A 12,571-nucleotide genomic window follows, 5' to 3' on the forward strand; every position below is an offset into this window, starting at 1 on the left:
TTTACGAGAAGACCATAATATTGCGCTGTTTTAAGGACCAAGCCAGCCGTGAACTGTTTGAAGCGTGGCGCATTATGAAAGCCGGTGAAAAGTGTGTAAGCACGGCATCCATTAGTTCGTCAAAAAGAGAAATAGATTATCTGGATGCTAACTTGCCACGTGCGTAAAAAATGCACCACTTGACGTTGTCATTTTTTTTGTGCTTTGAGCATGTTCACGCGTGCGCCCTTCCCTGTATATCTTTTGATGTGTGTAGTAAAATTTTCAGTTGATGTCTAGCGGTAGTCCTGTGTGGTCTCTACTTTTGTCCCGTCTTTACCGCGCTACGTGACCATGTTTCACAGTTCGAACCAACTGGCCCACATTTACGCGTTGACAAGTGTTCTTTCCCGTGTGTTGACGACGCACTTCACTGCTTTCAGGGAGCAGAATATTCCTCCTCGGTCGACACCACATGAGCAGGCTAAATAAAAAATAGCACCGGGCGAGTCGCAACGTATGCCCACCTTGACTGTTACCTTTACTTGGCGATACCAGTGTGGCTGTATGCAGTAATAGCAACCGCAAGAATACGAAGGCACGAAAAGCAAAAAATAATGAGAACGCAACAGCGCCTACCGCAATTCGGCACTCATGCTTTTGCAATTATGCTTCTTAATGAGCGCTTAGATGTCCTCGACATTCTCCTTCTGCAGCACATGGACAAGGTTGATACAACACTGCTGCAATGGAAGTGCGAGCCCTCAGGGATGTAATTTTCTGGACCCTAAGACAGAAACGGTGGCCTTGTGCAAAGAAGAGGTAGGTAATCCGCAACATTTACCACATACCTCCCGTTGTATTTTTGTCCCCAAAACTCGTGGTGGCTACTGGCAGGTAAAACACAAGATGCCCGAGGGCTTTTGCCAATGTATTGAAATCGTTTTGCATGAAGGGATGCAATGGAGGTAAAAAATGTCGACAAATTACAAACATGTTGAACTGAATTATTGGAAATAATATCTACACCACGAGAAGTATTGCCCCACATTATTCAAGGTCAAATGTTTTGGTTTAGAATCAGAAAAGCCGAGCTGTCGTTATTGAAACTCGGGAGAACTTTACAGAAAATAATACCACTCACATACGACAGGGTGTTGAACCAAATGTCGGATTTATTATTGCCTAGCTTATTGCATCCGATGATTCCATGCATAAAAGTGCTCTCAGAGCTGGCCAAATGCTTTAGGTGGCCCACATATACTAGCAGAGATTATTGTGTGCTAGCTAACATATACTAACATATGCTAACATATACTAACAATATACTAGCAGAGATTATTTTGTTTACAGTGCAGGTGTCCACATATTCACCAATAATTTCCTTGTGAATTGCTATTATGGCTGGCACATGGACCAAAGATTAACCGACGGCGTGGGTCACGTATTCAACAGTAGTTTTTGTTTGTTCCGCCCTTAAACATCATGCTGATTCGTCCCGGTTTCAACAGATGCATAATAACCATGCAGTTGTGTATTGCACTCTATAAATTATGGCTGATTGCTAATAAATTTTAACAGCGGAGCTGTTCAAGCTTGGGCTCTGGCCGTGCTGAACGTTAACAGAAAACTCCGCTCTACAAAGTGGAGAGGGGGGAAATACTCGGCCAAGACGTTTGAGGAAAACTGGTGAGGAGGCAAGCAGCCCAGCAGCAGTGGTTGGGAGTGCTCGTCGCACGCAAAAAACACCCCCCGTGGTCACAATCGAACGTCCGTCTCTCGCGTAATCAAACAGGCGTCTATCCGACTGCCTTATCATCAGCGTTGGCTTTAGACTTTGGCTGAGTAGAAGCGGACTTTAGCTTCGAATTTCGGCAGTTTGGATCTCAGACTTTAGGAGGTTAAATTGTAGAATTTGATGAGACTCAGTCTGCATTGGGCAGATTTTTTTTCTTAACCAAGCGATCGACCCGAGAAAAGCCAAGTTAAAGCTAGTGAAGACAGCCAGGTCGGCTGTTTCTTCACTTTTCGCATCTCAATTGCAAAGGTCGCCGAATTTTCTCTGTGCCGTGAGGCATTTCTTTTTACACATTGTTTTACACGCTTTCTTTTTACACGCTGTTCTTTTACACATTGCCCGGCATATAATCAACTTAAAAACGGCATAACTAGTTGTTCTTGTCTAAACTAAATGAGCCACTTGAATCCAACCCGCTTCCATTCAAGCGAATCACAGACCATTACCCTAGCATGCAGCACGTCCTTTACTGGCGTCCTCGAATGAGTGGGATTTTGATGCTCAGTCACCAATCCTACTAGCATATATTCACCCATTAGCAGTGCTGAGTGGTGAGAGACCTTTTACTTAGCTCCGACCTCGAAATGCCCCGAAAGGTCGTCCAACTGGCCGAAGATTCCGCTCGCGTCCAAGATCTGCAGGCCTCCACCTGAGAAAGAGGAATCCCGTAAGAATCCCATTTTCATCATCCCTTCATCCAGCTTTATTCCAAATAAAGTAATTATCATCGTCAGCACCATTCTGAGGAGCCATCATCTTCGTCAACATATGATGCGGGCGGTCGCCGTTGGCTAATACCCCACAGTGGGTTGCTGAGGATTGTGCAGAAGCTTTTATTTTACGCATAGCATAGTTTAGTTAATAAATACAGATTTCTGCGATCCTTAAACCGAGCCTCCAATCACCATCACAAAACATTGTCATGAAAACTACAAGTACAAAAACTAACATACTTATATAAATGAAGATATCTATAGCATATGCGAACGCTAAAAATAAATAGCGCAGTCACGAAGGTAATCCAGGGCCTGCACACGAATAACTAAAGAAACAAAAAAAAATCCCCTGTTCTGCGTTTAGACATCGTGGACAGGTGGCATAATAACACAACAAAAAATAAAGGATTATTTCTTGCTCTACCGCAACCGGTGTAAAACACAAAAGTAATATACACGTGACATTTTCCCCCTCCGTCGAGAGAGCATCGTCCCGATGCGTGCAAAGCTCTAGAAAAGCTTATCATCCTTATTTAATATTTGCCGCGCTTTCGAGGCGCTTTTTCAAAGAAAGTGCTACGAGTTGTGCCGCGCCTCCGCCAGATGGCGCCACGGGTCCCGCGACCGAGAAAAGACGCAGTGAAACATCCCCCTCGCGAGGGGCACGATCAAATGCAGAGCATTATCGGGGGCGCACGACGTTAAGTAGTTTGCGTTACGTTAATGTTGTTGCACTTGTGGCAACTGCTGACGAGAGAGCGCTCGTCAGCAGTAATTTGAATGAGTCAACGATATAAGGCGCGTTCGTAGCGTCCCACTCTGTGTCGGCTTTGTGGCGCAGTGGGTAGAGCACCATGTACATTGCGTTCCGCCCGCAGGGCCGAGGGATCGAAACCGGGCGCCAGATAGTTTTTTTATATAGTAGGTAGGGGTGCGGTGCGGACTACGGACGTCAACGCGGGTGACATCGTGAGTTACTGAAATGCTCTGCATTTAAAAAAAAATAGCAGAATTTCGCGCCCCTTAGAGCGTTCGGCTGGTTTAAACCGTACACATCCCGTTAACTCCTCATGAGCGGCTGAATATAAATCGCGACGTTTGATCCAAATATGAATCTTACGCAGCATATGACGACTTCGCAATAGGTGTTTTAGCAAATTTTGAAAACGATAGTTTTTCTTGGGCAACTTAAATACAAACATTTTTGTCTCTCTGTTTTTCGGTCAGTCTGCCTGTCTCTCGATTCAGCCACCCGACCAAAAGCTAGAGTAATTCTGAAACGAGTTTATATCTGCAAAACCTTTCAAACCACCAAATCTCCTACGGTCCTTCATACGTGTCAACATTGTTGAGCAAAAGGAAAACAGGCATATTTGAGGCAAAACTTCAATAAATTGCTTCTGTACGCGGTTAATTGAAAATAGATGAACGGTTGACATTTTCGATAGCAAATAAAACAATGCGCGTTAAAAACAATAGTTGAAAGAGCTCGCACCAGAGTTTGGACTTCGTGGCGGCATTAAAACTACAACAATATCAAAAAAATTCCCCCGCACCTCCCCGAGGGGGATTGTGAGGATGCAGAAATGCGAACGTCGAACGCAACGTCCTCGGGTACCACGCGAGGAAGGCACCGCACAACCTTCGATACGTCGATGGGCACGTTCACCGCCTGTCCCTTGATTCCAAACTGCCCGTTGCCTCGAGTCAGCCGCCTGATGCTCATGAAGGGGAGTCGAGGCGCGATGAGCCGCTCTTCGACCGGGTTCAGATCGGGAAGATGCGCCGGCCGAGGAGGATAACGGTAGCCAAAACTCACGCAGCCCTCATCTTCGCAGCTTTGTTGTTGTTGTTGTTGTTGTTGCGCCTTTAGGTATGGCACATACCCAATCAGGGGAGCAGCTTTGTCTTCTTCTCCTTCTTCTTCTTCAGCGGTTCCCCTACGGGAAGATGGCGATGGTGGTTGAACGCGAAGCTATGTCGTGATGGATTGTTTGGTTGGCCAATCCCTAGGGGCATCATGCCACAATCATCATCAGACGCGCTGCGCACGCCGGCCAAGGGACGCACGACAACCCCCGACTATAATGCATTTCTGCATAAAGTTCCAATAGGTAGCGGACAAAGTGGAAAGAAGGAAAATTGCGTTTAGGCATACCTCCGCCGTCTTTATCATAGGAGGAGCAAGACGGATGATGATGAGGATTGGATGTTAATGGCGCAAGGCCAACTGCGGCAAAGAGCGCCAAAACAGTGGTTATTATGAAGGATGAAGGTCTAAACACTAAAATCAGTAAACAAGAAAGAAAGTAGAATCATTAAATTACATTGAGGATGACTGGTGTAGGCGGCCACCTTATGCGTGGTATGAAATTAGGTCTAAAAATTTTGCTTCTGCTAAATATTTGAAGACACACTGGACAGAAAACACGGGATCGTCAGAGAGGAAAAAAGCTGGGTGTAATGGGATGTGTAGTCTATACAGTTGTGGGAAGTGTTTCCGTTGTGTTGTGTGAAGTGCTTTGCATTGAATGAGTATGTGAACTACGGATAGGGCCTCTCCGCACCTGCTACACAGAGGTCTTGAAGACCCCGTGAGCAGATACCAGTGCGTTGCATGCGTGTGCCCTATCCGTAGCTTAGCAAAGGCAACTTCTGTGTTTCTGTTGTGTGTGTCAGTGGTGTATGGTACCAAGTGCGGTTTTATTACGTGTAATTTGTTGTCTGTCTGTCCACTTGAATGCGTGTGCCAGGTTTTTTAAAGTTATTTGCTGATATGTGGCTTCATGTCGATGTATGGTACTGTTGTTATGTCAACTGTCGTACTAAGTGCAGCAGCAGCGGCCATTTGATCTGCGGTCTCGTTCCTTGTGATCCCAGAGTGACCTGGCATCCATCACACGGTCACTTCGAGGCCTAACGCATATAAAGACATAACGGCGCTGATAAGAAAATTGACTACATGTTTTTTAGAAGTTTTTTGCGCTGACAACGTCCGCACAACACTTAAGGAATCAGTATAGATTGCGGACTGTGCAATTTTAGTTTGCAGGATATGGTTCAAAACAAGTATACCGTGGGCCTCGGCCGTGAAAATACTAGTATGCACATTCATGGTTCAACTAATAGCGCTTTCCATTGGGCGAACAGGAGCACTTCTAACTGCACCCAAAGTGCTCTCGCGAGTTCTAGCGTCTTCCAGTGGTCGGGCAGGAGCAGGGGCGTCGTGTTTCATTGGTCGATGAGGAGCACTTTTTTGGCGCCGAGAGCAGCCGAGAGCAGTTCTCGGTGCTCCGTCGCCAGCGGCGGAGTAACAGGGAACGCCGAGGAAGTCACATGACCTCTTTTTCGTCACTTCTGGTTTTATCCCCGGGTGGCGGAGGAAAAATGGCGGAATCCATCAGCTCCGGTAGTCGCTCAGTGCGTACGGCAGCAGCTAAGCGCGGCCGTCTGGACAAGGAATTGCTGCTACTTTTAGATGATGAAAGCACCACAGATTGAAGCGCAAGCTCATCGTCGGACAGCAGCAGCAGCGACCACGACGACGATTTGACATTGCATGAGTTTATGTTCGAGCACCTGTTCACCCCGCCGGAGCAGCGACCGAAGGTAGAGCCGCATCTGGAAAAGACGGTGGACGCTGTTATCGTTCGCAGCTAATTTTTGGGAGACACGATGGTGACCCCTTTATCATGAACATGAACATCCGCTCGGCTTCTTCATTCGTCGCCATGCGGAAGGCAGACACAAAACCACCGGCACGTATCTGGCAAAACTGGCGAGGAATAACTGCGTGCGGACATCACGACCGCGCGAAATGCTCCGGGAAGCGAGCGTGGGAAACGTTTGGTCACATGACTCTTGACATCTCGCCCTCCCCCTCTTTTCATTGCTCCCGGAGCAGCGCGAATGTTTCATTCGCGGAACGAAAGCACACGTCCCCGTTACTCCCGTGTGCTGCTCTGGCTGCTCGCTCCACTTGCTCCCGTTCGCCCAATGGAATTCGCCATAATATTCAAGCTGGGTCCGTGCGCAGCACAGCACACAGTGGTGGCAGCTTTTGAGGCGTCAGTATAAAATTCTGCACACTTGTATTTGTGTTGAAGGGACAAGACGTGTTGCAGAATCGCACTTCTTGGCACTCGTTTTCTGTCGATATGTATTAAAGATAAGTCACATGGTATAGGACGAAGGTGCCATGGAGCTATAGAGTTAGTAACAGTTGTTTTCATGGTATCTAAAAAGAAGACTGAGAGTTCTGATGCTTCCTCTCTAGCTCTATGTGAGGACGAAGTAGAAATAAGTGGGCGGTGAAAACAAGCTGTGATATGGATGTATCATAAAGGACTGACTTAATATGATCGTTAGGCATTGATGAGATTTCAAAAGCATAAAGAAGGTCTATCTATGTTCGCTGACGTTCTAGGCTCTACTTGCTACATTCTATATAAAGGCTTTCAACTGGGCAAGTACGGAAAGCTCCATATGCAAGCCGGAGCCCGAGGTGCAGCACTGAGTCCAGCATTTTCAGAGATGTTTTAGTCGCTGACCCATAGGCAACAGTGCCATAATCCAGCCGGGATCCTATCAGAGCATTATACAGACGTTAAAGGAGTTCTTTATTACCACCCTAAGATTGGTGTGACAGCACATTAAGAATATTCATTGTTTTTAAGCATTTCTGTTCGAGCTGTTCCAAGTGAGGGATAAATGTGAATTTACTATCGAATATTACGCCTAAAAAATCTGTTCTCCTCTGACAGGAATTCCTACACCATTTTTAATACAGATATATGGGTCCGCGTATATCCCGCGCTTTCGGGAGAACATAACACAAGTACTTTTTCCAGGGTTCAGTTTAAAACAGTTTGTGTCCGCCCAGCCAGCACTTTTGTTCACCCCAAGCTTGACTTGGCGTTCACAAATGGAGAAGTTACAAGACTTAAAAGATATTTGAACATCATCTACATATATAGAACAGGAAATGGTTGGTGGAAATGCCTTCCGGAGCGAGTTCTTCTTAACAATGAATAGTGTACAGCTCGAGATACCGCCTTGAGGAACGCTATTTTCTTGCAAATATACATTGGAAAGTGCACTTCCAACCCTTGCTCGAAAGGTTCTTTCCGACATGTAGTTCGCGAGGGTGTTCAGCATGTTGTCGGTAACGCCAACTGACTTGAGGTCACTCAAGATGCCGTACTGACACGCCGTGTCATAGGCCTTTTCCGTATATATATATATATATATATATATATATATATATATATATATATATATATATATATATATATATATATATATATATATACCGTACTTACCCGATTCTAACGTGCCCCCGATTCTAACGCGCACCCAATTTTCCTGGCAAAAAAACCGAAAAAACTTGCACCTCCGATTGTAACGCGCACGGAACTTTGTGACCTGACCCAGGCAAACGAATGCGAGAGAAATGGGCGATATATTTCCCGACGTAATCTCAGTCATCTCACTCCTCGTCGCTTTCCGCTGACCACAACATCTCGTCCTTGGTGCCGTCAAGCGCGTTCGCGATGCCACACTTCATAACGAACGTTCAACCATGATCGATGGGATCGTGGCCCACGCCTCGCACGCCCATCCTGCGAACTTCTCCAGAGGCGCACGCTCCAGCCGACCGCCACTCGTACTAAATGCGCGGGAGCCGATGCTGCCATTGCTGTTATCAAGTGCGCAAGTGGAACGATTTGACGATTTGTGAGAACGCCGATAGAAAAGCCTGGGCGCCTATGCTTCCTGCGTCCGAAACATTGTTGCTAAAAGCTTTGGCGCCATCTTGAGATGGTGATGGGCGAGACGAAATTTCCGTTGTTTCGGCAGTTTTGGTTTCGTATCCGATTCTAACGCGCATGCGATTTTTCTACCTATTTTTACGGAAAAAAAGGTGCGCGTTAGAATCGGGTAATTACGGTATATATTGTAAGCGCGAATCATAAATGTCTCGTCATCAGGCCATAGCTCAGTATTATGACTGGCCAATACCGCCTTCGTGTTTCGTCGTCGTCGCTGCATTGTGTGCGTCCATCATCATCTCATCGCTCGTCGTCTTTCTGGGACGCGCCATCATCGCCATCGTGATTGATCCTGTTCTGGCCAGGGTACCGCTCGCCGAATAGACGTCGTCCGCCAAGTCTCCTGGCATTGCCTCTCAAGTGGTGGAGCGTGCGGTTTGATCCCTTGCCCTCCATCTCTCGGTGCACCCCTGGAGCTCAGTTCGGGTCGTCGCTTACCGCTAGATACCATGCCTATGACAGCGCAACCTGCCAGCGGAACCGACAGCCGAACCGGCGGTGCGGGTTCAGCCGCTTTCCCACCTTACTTAGTAACCAGCCACCAGGGAGATCCGCCGATGTTGCCTGACCTTCCGGATGAGGACGTACAGGAGTGGCTTGATACCTTCGCACGCTTCAGCGTTTTTAACAGGTGGGACGACCACGCGAAGCTTCAAAACGTCTCGTGGTCCTTGGACAAAGCAGCCAAGACGTGGTTTTTGAACAATGAGCGCCGTATCAGTGACTGGTCGGACTTCACCACGCAACTGCACCAGATTTTCGGCTCTTCCGCTGCTCGCTCGGAAGCCGCAAAGAAGCTGGAAAGCCGCGTCCAGCAGGCTCACGAGACTTACACCTCCTACATTCAGGATGTTCTTGCGTTGTGTCGCCGCGTTAACAGCGACATGTCGGAGGGAGACCGCGTTCGTCACATAATGAAGGGCACCAAACAATTTGCATTCACAGCTCTCGCTCTTCAAAACCCGCCGATCGTAGCTGATGTAACCACGACCTGCCAAAGGCTGGACGAACTGCAGTCTATCCGTCTGCAGCAGGAGGTCATCACGCCGCAGTACCCAAGACATGACAACCTGCGGGCGCTGATACGGGCTGAAGAGCATCGTAATTATCGTTCTCCTTGTGCTCCTGGTGCCTATGTTCCGCCTTCTACAACTGGCCTGCGGGAAATCATTAAAGAGGAGCTTGCCGCTATGCCTGGCCTCACTGCTCCCGACCCTCCTACTCCTCTGACGGTTCCATCCTACTCAGAGGTTGCTCGGCGACCGTCCATGCCGCTGACGCCGATCCTGGCTCAACCTGAGGCCAACTATGTGGCGGCCATTCCAATGGCTCTCGGTCCCCGTTCTCCCTACCAGGCATGGCGACCACCCCGACAAGACAGCTGTGGGCCGACCGGTTTGTTATTACTGCGGTATACGTAGCCACATTGTAGTGAAGGGGTCGTGCAGACTGGGGGCCAATCCGCCGGTACCGGTGGCGTAAAGTGCGCGCTAGAGAAAGCAGTATCGAGGAAGCAGGGAAGAAGAAGAAGGACGTCGGAAGCTGTTCGTTTCGGAGGCAGCAAGACGGCCACCCTCGCGGTGTAGGCCCGAGGACCGTCGCCGGCTCTCCCGTCTGAGCCACCGCCCGGGCTGTCAACGAGACAACAGCCGACGAGACCACAAGAAGGTGTTGCGCCAGTCAGCGTGAGCAGTGTTCCGGTGGCATGGAGCGCGGGCAGCGAGGCCTCGCCATGGCGCAGGCCTAAGCACTTCCGTCCCGCCGCTAGCCATCGGCCACCGTCACGTCCCTGCCAGCGAGAGGGCAACTCCTCATCGACTTCACTAGTCTGCCCCGTCGCCATCCAGAGAAGTACGTCTCCACGTCGTCGCATCAGCGATCGTCTCGTCGCGCGATCGGCGTCTGTGAACGCGGGACTTTCTTTCCTCCGCGCCTGAATATTCCCGCATCCTGTTCGTTCGTGTGCTACAGTGTCTGTTCCGGCTTTCTCCATTGTCCAGCTAATATAATGTTGTGTGTGCGTGTGCGAGAACGCAGTAGTCAAGTCTCGTGACTTTCTATGCGGCCCGGCCCAACATTCTTTACAAAAGTGGCGAGCCTGCCAGGATCCGCAGTTTAGAGAGGAGCCCTGCTACTGTTCTTCGCATTTCGCCGGCACATCAAAATGTATATAGCCGGACTGGAAAAAATAATGAAAGCCGGACAGGGGCTAGGCTTGACCGGCGAAGAGCTTCGGAACTACTTCGACAGCGAGCGCGAGAAACTTAAAGTGGAGTTAGCTCTGAACAGAGAGGCCAGGCGACTTGGTGTCGATGTTGATGTATTAACACAAAGTGGTTTGCCCAAAGAAGAGGTCGCGAGGCAATATGAGCAAAAGAAGGATAAAGAGGAAAGGGAGGCACTCAGGGAGTATGAGAAGAGAAAGGACGAGGATGAACGAAGGATAGCCGCCCTCAAGAAGCAGATCGCCGCTCTGGAATCGCGCAGATGTCTCGTTCGTCCTAACGACCTACCTCTTCCCCCCGTACATGTGCCAGGCTCCCAACCTAGCCACCCAGTGCCTGTTCAAAGAGAGCTTGACTTACAGGCACCTGACACCGATGATATTAACACAGAATGTCCTGAGGAAGATGAGCCCCAGGGTTCACTTAGTCTCAAAGCATGTTCAAATAACGTCCGGGAAGTCATTATCCCAAAACAACGCCAAGGTGTGAGTGAGGTGTTTTCGCACTTACAAAGGCTACCGCGGGAACGAAAGCTCCCCCGAAAGACTGCGATGCATCCGGCCATAAAAACATCTGTCTGTACGTCGCGCTGTCGCAGATCCCGGAAGCGACAGTGCCTTATGAGTTTCAATCACTTCGAGACTCGACGTTTGCCGATGTTGAGCCGTAAAACAGTCATGTTATGCGTCAAGCTAAAAGAGTTTTAAGAGGCTTGCTACTCCGTAAGAATGGACTATTGTGCAATTGTTACGCAGGACGACTTACCGCCTTCCGGCTCACCCAGCGAAGTGGAACGCCTCGTAAAACTACTTCGCTCAAGCATCCGCGAAACGGATTAAGAACAGACGCAAGCGGAGGAAAAAGCCACGATTCCGCAAGAAACGTGACATGCTCACCACATGGCAATACAGCCCTGTTCCTACCGGATTAACTATACATACACACTCTACTAAGAGGCGCAGGAATGGGAATCACGGTGTGTTCCATAGCAGAGGGTCGTGCTGCCCGACGCGGAAGAGGCGCCGAGTGGTATAGGCAACCGTAGGCTCTTCTGGTGTAGACGCATGCATGGATCTGGAAATGACTCTCAATGACAGTTTCCGGCTGTACATAGCTTTGTGCCCGTCTTCTTGTTCTTGTGGGGCACTTAAGGAGACGACGCCGTAGACTTTTCTGTTTCTGGTGACGTGCCTGAATTTGGTGTGTGAACTGTTTCTTTTCTACGAACACGGACACGGTGACTGTGCTATATGTCTTTGCTAGATGGATTAGTTTTTTTTTACCACCTCTTCGATAAGGACTGCCCTCCACCCTCATCAGCGTCTCCAGAATAGTTCTCCTAAGAACTTTCAGAAGAGGGTGGTAGTGTAGTGAAGGGGTCGTGCAGAGTGGGGGCCAATCCGCCGGTACCGGTGGCGTAACGTGCGCGCTAGAGAAAGCAGTATCGAGGAAGCAGGGAAGAAGAAGAAGGACGTCGGAAGCTGTTCGTTTCGGAGGCAGCAAGACGGCCACTCTCGCGGTGTAGGCCCGAGGACCGCCGCCGGCTCTCCCGTCTGAGCCACCGCCCGGGCTGTCAACGAGACAACAGCCCACGAGACCACAAGAAGGTGTTGCGCCAGTCAGCGTGAGCAGTGTTCCGGTGGCATGGAGCGCGGGCAGTGAGGCCTCGCCATGGCGCAGGCCTAAGCACTTCCGTCCCGCCGCTAGCCATCGGCCACCGTCACGTCCCTGCCAGCGAGAGGGCAACTCCTCATCGACTTCACTAGTCTGCCCCGTCGCCATCCAGAGATGTACGTCTCCGGGTCGTCGCATCAGCGATCGTCTCGTCGCGCGATCGGCGTCTGTGAGCGCGTGACTTTTTTCATGACTTTGTTTACTGTCTTCCGCACTTGGATGTTCCCGCATCTAGTTCGCTCGTGTGCTACAGTGTCTGTTCCGGCTTTCTCCATTATCCAGCTAATATAATGTTGTGTGTGCGTGTGCGAGAACACAGAGGTCAAGTCTCGTGACTTTCTATGCGGC

General features: G+C 49.3%; 1 protein-coding gene across 1 annotated transcript in view; it reads left to right on the forward strand.

The window, feature by feature from the left end:
• The window catches only part of LOC144147129 (lysosomal protective protein-like), a 67,770-nt gene that overhangs the window by 31,151 nt on the left and 24,048 nt on the right, over positions 1 to 12,571 (forward strand). The window contains exon 6 of the mRNA XM_077679203.1: positions 696 to 801. Coding sequence (XP_077535329.1) covers positions 696 to 801 — 106 coding nt within the window. The remainder of the gene's footprint in view (positions 1 to 695; positions 802 to 12,571) is intronic.

The sequence above is a fragment of the Haemaphysalis longicornis genome, unplaced genomic scaffold (assembly GCF_048455015.1).
Source record: "Haemaphysalis longicornis isolate Haplotype H1 unplaced genomic scaffold, Haemaphysalis longicornis Haplotype H1 scaffold_7, whole genome shotgun sequence".
Lineage (NCBI taxonomy): Eukaryota > Metazoa > Arthropoda > Arachnida > Ixodida > Ixodidae > Haemaphysalis > Haemaphysalis longicornis.